Source organism: Varroa jacobsoni, unplaced genomic scaffold, assembly GCF_002532875.2.
Source record: "Varroa jacobsoni isolate VJ856 unplaced genomic scaffold, vjacob_1.0 contig02935, whole genome shotgun sequence".
Classification (NCBI taxonomy): domain Eukaryota; kingdom Metazoa; phylum Arthropoda; class Arachnida; order Mesostigmata; family Varroidae; genus Varroa; species Varroa jacobsoni.
Genome location: NW_019214915.1, coordinates 31166 through 38645, shown reverse-complemented (window position 1 = coordinate 38645; position 7480 = coordinate 31166). Strand labels below are relative to the sequence as shown.

The 7480-nt window shown below is 40.4% G+C and overlaps 1 protein-coding gene across 1 annotated transcript; it reads right to left on the bottom strand.

Annotated features, from left to right (window-relative positions):
- Positions 1 to 2541: 2541 nt before the first annotated feature.
- Positions 2542 to 6553, bottom strand: LOC111272671 (uncharacterized). Its single transcript, XM_022854250.2, has 2 exons — positions 5358 to 6553; positions 2542 to 3812 (listed from the first exon to the last, which is right to left on the bottom strand). Exons 1-2 carry the CDS (start codon positions 6070 to 6072, stop codon positions 3793 to 3795), a joined length of 735 nt encoding a protein of 244 aa, XP_022709985.1. The 5' UTR covers positions 6073 to 6553; the 3' UTR covers positions 2542 to 3792.
- Between the last annotated feature and the right edge of the window lie 927 nt (positions 6554 to 7480).

The window sequence follows — 7480 nt, the reverse complement described above, 5'->3', positions numbered from 1 at the left end:
TATATTACAATAAGGGTTACTCCTATATTTGTATTGGCATAGTATCGGGGCTCTAAATAATGGCTAGCGTAACAGAAGTCTAAGGCGTTTCAATGTTTTCAGTGCAAATCTTCTACGCAAAGATAGTCGTCACCTTAATTACAATCGAAAGCAAGGCTTTAGCTTATTTTAGCGCAGCGTAACGTTCTTAGCCGTCCCCTACGAGGATCACTGGTCGTATACCCATGAACACCTTCTTGAATGCCGCATTGGATACTCTGACCACAAGACATACCCCTTGATTCCACCAGCAGCAGTCACGATTTACGTAAACGACTCGTAACAGCATCTTAACTGCTTAGCTCTGCTGAAAAATTTGTTTTTACGCCTAAGGTTGATTTCGAAGAGTTTAAATGTTCACATACCTGAGACCTAATATCCATCAATCACGACTGTTCGGATCAGCAATAAGGACATTAGGACCTTGAGTACGAGATCATTTTGTATGAATTGATGAAGCTGAGTGACCCATAAATGGAAGATTTGCAATTAGTTTCGAAGTTTATTAGATTAAAAAGGTTTGTTTTTTTCTATTTGTCTCAAACTTAAAAACTGCGCGACATCTTGCTTTTAGATACACTTCATTGAGCCTGGTCTTAGCGGTCAAAGGCTTTATAGACGTGAATACTTCTCCCGATTTCTCTTTTCTTCCAGAGTTGAAAACACATTGCTATGAAAGTGCACCAAGCACGACCTATGCCATTTTTGTGCTACGGCTTTGTTGAAATGCAACTAGTAACTTAGAACCACCCAAAAACCTTATGAAAAGCGCTAAGAGCAAACGTATGTTTGCTCTTAACGTTCCTCATAGCGTCCTAGAGTTTTGCACCCCACCCTAAATTCATGTGTCTTCAATATCAGCTGCTACGCTGTTACTACAGCATCACACCAACCGTAAAAAGTTCCAGCCGGGTAGTCAAATTAAGCATTACTACATTCTAGCAAAAAAAAAAGTCTAATGTCTAAAATCTGAAAAGTCATAATTCTCCTCTAATGTTTAAATATCATAGTTTTAAATTAAACAGACGAATAGTGAGGAGACCTGTACTAAAATTAGAAAATACCTTTAGTCAGTGGCTGAAGGCCTGTATGTATGCATTGTAATGCCGACGCTTGTTGCGACTACCAAAGAAATGTTTCTACGGTGATGTGTCAACCTTCTAGACAAAATCTTTCAACAGAACAGACCAATAAAGGACAATGGACCATGTTATAACGAAACGCTTTCATTCATGCGTATTATAGTTATTCTCCCATTCCTACATACGTATCTTTCGCATGTAAGTCCTGGTATCCTGATGAGGGTAGCTCGGCATGCTAGTGATAATCGAGACTCTTTAGAATAGCGGAATGATCAACAATAGGATAAAGGCACCCATTATAAAGATGATTCGCCAGGCAGTCGTATTATGTTCGACCTCTGCATTTGGGCTATGTGTGACGTTCCGTGGTTAGCTTCCGAGAGGCCGCACTCGTTATATGTATAGACAACCAATCCATGCTGCCGGAGAAGTAGACATTACCATGTCCAGGGTCATAGGCTATCTTTAGCAGCACGGAAGTTACATAATGAAAAAAAGGTACAGACGATAAGCTGTTGCTATCCGGTCGAAAACGTCAAAGTTGTACGATCGACTGCATTGAGCTGCAGTGGCCGAGAAGCGACCGATTGGCAAGGGTGAAATTGCAAAAACATGTCAAGGATGGTCAGAGCACGAGCACCAGACAACAGAAACAGTAGTAGGTACACAAGTCATCAAAGGTGACTACCATTGAGCGGTGTCAAAACCTTCACTCAACTACTACTTCCTTGTTTGTGAACTTGAATTTATATCTATTTGTTGACAATAATATTTTGTACAACACTTTAAAACAACTGGCCGCTCATGGGCCATACGTAACGACAAATCATTCATTTTCTACATGTTGTTTTCGTTGTTACAGTACTCGTAGTTCCGTTTGCCTAATATTCCCTTCACTGCGTTCATTAGGTAATTGGTTCTCCATAACAACCGCAAGTGTCTCTATACATTATTTCAAATCACAGTGTACAATTTGTAGTTTCCTGCAGATTTACAAAGCAGTAAATTCATCTCATTTTATATTATTTATTCATTTACTTACGGGATGTCAAAAATGGTTGATTATTAAGCCTGCAAACATGGCCATCATAACTGCTTGCGTTTCCGCGTGAGTGGAAATCTGTCGGTGACGTTGTCTACCCTAAAGTCCACTTAGCCGTAACAGTGCAAATATAGCTGTGAATTACGTTACAAGGGAGTTTAAAAGAAATGGTAATAAATATTCTGTTTGGCCAACAATCCTACTACATAATAAGCCACCATTGTTGCGGGTGCGGACATCAATTTAGGCTTCCACTACCAGCTGTGTCACCATACCATTGTCTTTAGACATAAATGAGACATACGATCATTACAACAAAAATAGGTTTTCATACTTCGACGGCGTTACTATAACGATAGCATTAAAGACAATTATAGCTAATACAACAGTATTATTTTATTTAAAGGAGACAATGCATTAAGATATTAAATGGAACAATTAATAATTGAATGGACATTTGGGCTAGAAAGTGGCAACCGTTTTGGCAACGTAATGAGCAAAGAACGCAAATTTCTGTGTGACTTTCGCGTCTTACTAAGGAAGCTATAGATACGTTCGAAAAAACGCGATTAATTGTTATAGTAGTATGTAAAGCTCAATATATTTATACTTCATATTAATTCAGATCCATAAAATTTTTAAAACCATTTTGCAGAAGAAGCGCGAGGGAATAACGTAAAATTTATTGGAATATATTAACGGTAAAGGGTTTCAACGGTAATCTGTATATACTGAAGTATATCCTAAACTGTGTTCAATGAAATCATAAATAAGTGAATCATGTAACTGCCTGAAAATGAGAAGAAAATATGTACCGCTTATCAATAATGTATGACCATATATACGACCGTTAACAACCAGTGTGAGCAAGCCATTATTGTATACAAGATAACAGTCACTTCCTGTTACTCATTATCCGCATATCAATTGTTTTTATATGCAACACTATTATGCTACTTGCTTCTGCCTAAACTATGAACCTACTTTAGCCCCATGCGTTGTGTCTGTCCAGAAGCAAAGAAAGGTCATCAGCTCTATAGATCGGGTTTCGGGCAAAAATTATTTTTGTTTACTACTCTGCAACAATCAGTTACAAACATACATTATTCATTATATTGTGAGCATACGGTTCTACACCTCTTTTTAGGTGGCGGAAGCATATAGAATTCTATAGGCCATTTTGACTCGATTTATGTTTTGTAACTCGGGTGTATAGGATGTACAGGAACACCTGATTTATAGAACTTAGACACAAAGAAACAAAAATTTCACTAGTTCGTGTAGTTTTGAATTGGTCTTACATGAGCACACATGGAGATACAACCAGTTACATATGCTCCTTAAATTTTCTTTATGGTTTGTTTGCACGGGGCTGAGATTCCTTTAGTAATTGAAAGCGTTTTATGTGGCGAAGTAAAGCGAATTTAATTTATTGGCATATTTCGAATAAAAAGTGTGACGACATACACAACTGCATCCCGAAGTAACTTCAAGGGCTTAAATAATTTCAAAACTAACTGAGCTTTAGCAGGGGAGCGAATCCAGGATTTTTAGCTAGTAAGCATGGCGCCCTGCCTAACAACTTCGCGACTTTCCCACGAAGTTTAAAGCACGCGTCGGTTGTTAGCGTCAGTTTACTTTGTCATCTCCTGCAACCACATAGACGACTTTGTTTCTCTTAGTTTCGAGACGCGTATATATATGCATCATTGCATTACGTAGAAATATAGATTAATAAAGCAATACAAAATAAATGACTACTGCAAATCGTTGTATTTTTTCTATATAGCATGGCAGCTTCGGTATATTTTATTTGACATTAGTCGCTGATAAACTGAAGCACAATGAAATACATTAATTAGTGGGACAACGTACATGAGCAAGGCACGTACATCAGATGATGGCACGGCGTTGTAGCTATTTTTAACTTGAGTACATCTGTATTCTTCTCTTTTGTTTTGAGTGACATTTCGCCACTACTAATTGCTGTATCTGTTATGACATAGCAACACATGCATACATCATATCACACACATGCGCTGCTACGGTTGAATACATACACACAAACATAAATACGCTGACAGACATCTATCCATTTAATGAGCGACCGGCTCGCACCCGCGGGTCTTTTACTAGGATATTCACATGACAATATTAAAAAAAACGACACTGAACACGTATGATATCACCTTTTCAGAATGTCAAAAGCCTTAACAATACAGACACCACCACCAACAAAATAAGGTAAGACCTACTTAGGTATTTACAAGATTATTTACATTATGTAGGAACACGGGGCTACACTATTCTATTGGTAGCATCTTGACATATGTGGCATACACACTCAATAAAAAACCAATACGAGCGGATGTCATTGCCAAGAGGTCGGGCAATACGAGGAAACATAATATAACGAAGCATCCTGACAGATGAACAGACACAGCACCAAAATACGACAATCAGTCAATATTACGATCTTCATATGGGTAATGGTTACACAAAACATCAACAACTAGTGAAAAACTATACACACATAATTCATAGTGCACAAAATTTCAGCATATACGATATCGTAAGCACATACAATAAAACACATTCACACAATTTAAGAAAAATGTTTGCTAGGAAACCAAAAGCAGAACAGAGACAATATCTTTGTCCTTTTTTACCACCAATGTGACTGGTGTGTATTAAGTACAGAAGAAGAACGCGCCAATAAAATAATGATAATTAATTTAAATGATGCTTATGGATTATGATTACATAACAGTTATAGCAGCAAAGACAATATTAAAAAGAAAAGTCTATGAATATAAATGGCTGTTAGTTACTTTCAGCGGGAGGATAACCATGATAATGGCTTGACTACTTCTATTTTTTCCTCTTCTATATTCTATCTATGACGAAAATACATGCAAACATGATTAAAGTATAATACAAGTTAGAGTGTGTATGATAAAAAAATAAAGTAAAATATTTGGTTAATCAATAACAAATCGCTTAACCGATTTCGTGTTAAATCGTACGACTTTAGTATGGACAGACACACATTGAAGAACAGATGAATAGTCACAGATGGCGACATGTATACATAGAGTTAGCAGCATAAATACGATGAAAACGAACAGAGTAGAGCAGGTTAGGCTAGGTTAGCTAAGTACTAACTAGCTTACAAACTAACTACCATCCACCACCATTTGCGTGACCGCCGCCGAAGTCCCAGCCACTATTGCTGCCGTGGCCACCGCCTCCTCTGCCGTTGACTTGCGTGATTGAAAACTTCTCACTTCCACCGTGGCCGCCTGTGCCGTTCAAATCCCAGTCACCTCCATGACCGCCACCGCCGCCGCCGCTAAAATCCCATCCACCACCGCCGCCACCTCTTATTTCAGTTATCGCGAATTTTTCGCCGTCCCCTCTACTGTGACCATCGCCATTTCCTAAATCCCAGCCACCACCTTCGCCACCGTGTCCACCACCGCCATCTTCGCCGATCTCAGTCACAGCAAACTTTTTACCACCTCCGTGACCTCCCCCGCCACCGAAATCCCACCCGCCACCGCCACCAAAGTCCCAACCCCCGCTGCCGATTTCAGTGACCTTCCACTTTTCGCCTCCATGACTGCCACCATTGCTGAGGTCCCAACCTCCATCTACATTGCTAGCGCCATGGCCGTCTTCCCATCCGTGATCAATTTCATGAACCTTCCACACCTCCTTTTTCGGGGCGTGTTTTATAATTGGGAGAGGAATCACCAGTGGAATTATGGGTGGAGTCTTCTTGAGTACCTTGAATAGCTTTTTAAGCACAATCTTTTTAATAATTTCATGTTTGTCGCCACGGACCACAGGCACTACAAGCGCTACACTGACACATACTAAGAGAGGCACCGCTTGAAACGACCTCATACTGAGACTGTTCCTGTCTTTGCCAAGTTCGATTCACAGGTTTCCACTAACCTATCCAATTAGTCGATTTATAATGCAGCGTTTAGGCTAGACCACCTAGTTCGTGCTGACACTTCGTACTCTGTCAATCCAGCCTTTCAGATAATGTTCTTTTTCGTAAAGTCCGAAGAAGCAAATGTAATGAAAGCCCAGTGGTCAGATTCTTTTATTGTGCTACTCCTTCCTCGCAAAAGCTCTCTCCCCGCAGTCACAGCAATAGCATGGCATGTGCGCCTTATAACCAGTCTAGTGGACTATCCTAAAGAAAAAGGACGGTCAGTACAGTGTTCACGCGAACCCTTGTAAAGTCCAGTGCTTGCTTGTCGTGGTTCTTCTAAACCGGCCCGAATCTAAATATAATCCGCCGGATGTTCCTATCATCATCACGACCACCATACTGCTGCTGCTACTGCAACTGTTCTTACGGAGTTGCTGACGACACTGTGATTACAATAATGATGGTCATGACGGCCGTAACATTAATTCCGATGATGATGATATTCTACACTCTGACCCCGTCCATCTAAGAACGACGACAACGACGAGTGGAAGAAGCTGCTGGCTAAATTGACCGAGCGTTGCCGCCGCACCAACTCATCGCTTGCTCACATAGCACATTTGTTCATGGTCAATCAAAGCGGGTAAGCTGCAGCTGTGCATAATCAGAGCATCTTGTTTGCTGCAGCAGCAAAAGCGCCTGCAACCGTTACGAAGAACCGAGCGATATACGAAAGTAAAGCTAAAGCCGTCCTGTACTACTCTTGGTCAACGGGAATCGACAGACAAACCTGGCAAGTATTCCTGTCCCCAGCCGCCCTCCTTCTTTAGGCGGGCAACCGCCTGCTCATCTTCGACAACATACTGACCCCTGATAATACAGCTGAAATAGACACCAGCACATACCCGCATACACACAACAAGAAAGAAGCAGCAACTTTTTTATGCAGATTAACGCATCAGCGTCAGGTGTAGCACCCATCATATGAATACAACAGTATTTGCTGTACTCAGCAGCAAATACATTAGATAGCACCTTATATGTTCACTGATCCAACCAAGCACATACATGTGTAATACCTTTTACATTATTTTTGTGTTGTTTTGACACGTTACCTACAATTCAACACAAAATCCATTCTGCCGTAGTAATATATATATATATATATATATATATATAGACAGCTGTAGAAGAAGCGGTACCATGACAACCGGGCTTTGTTGTCTATGGCCGAAAAAGCATCGGGTTTCCTTTGAAGGATAATAATATCGCGCCTTCCAATGAGACGATATGTGGGCGAGCGCGTGAAGCAATGGCACAGGCTAACGTCCGTTGCTAACGCTTTGCTGACCTTTGTCCCACGACCTATAT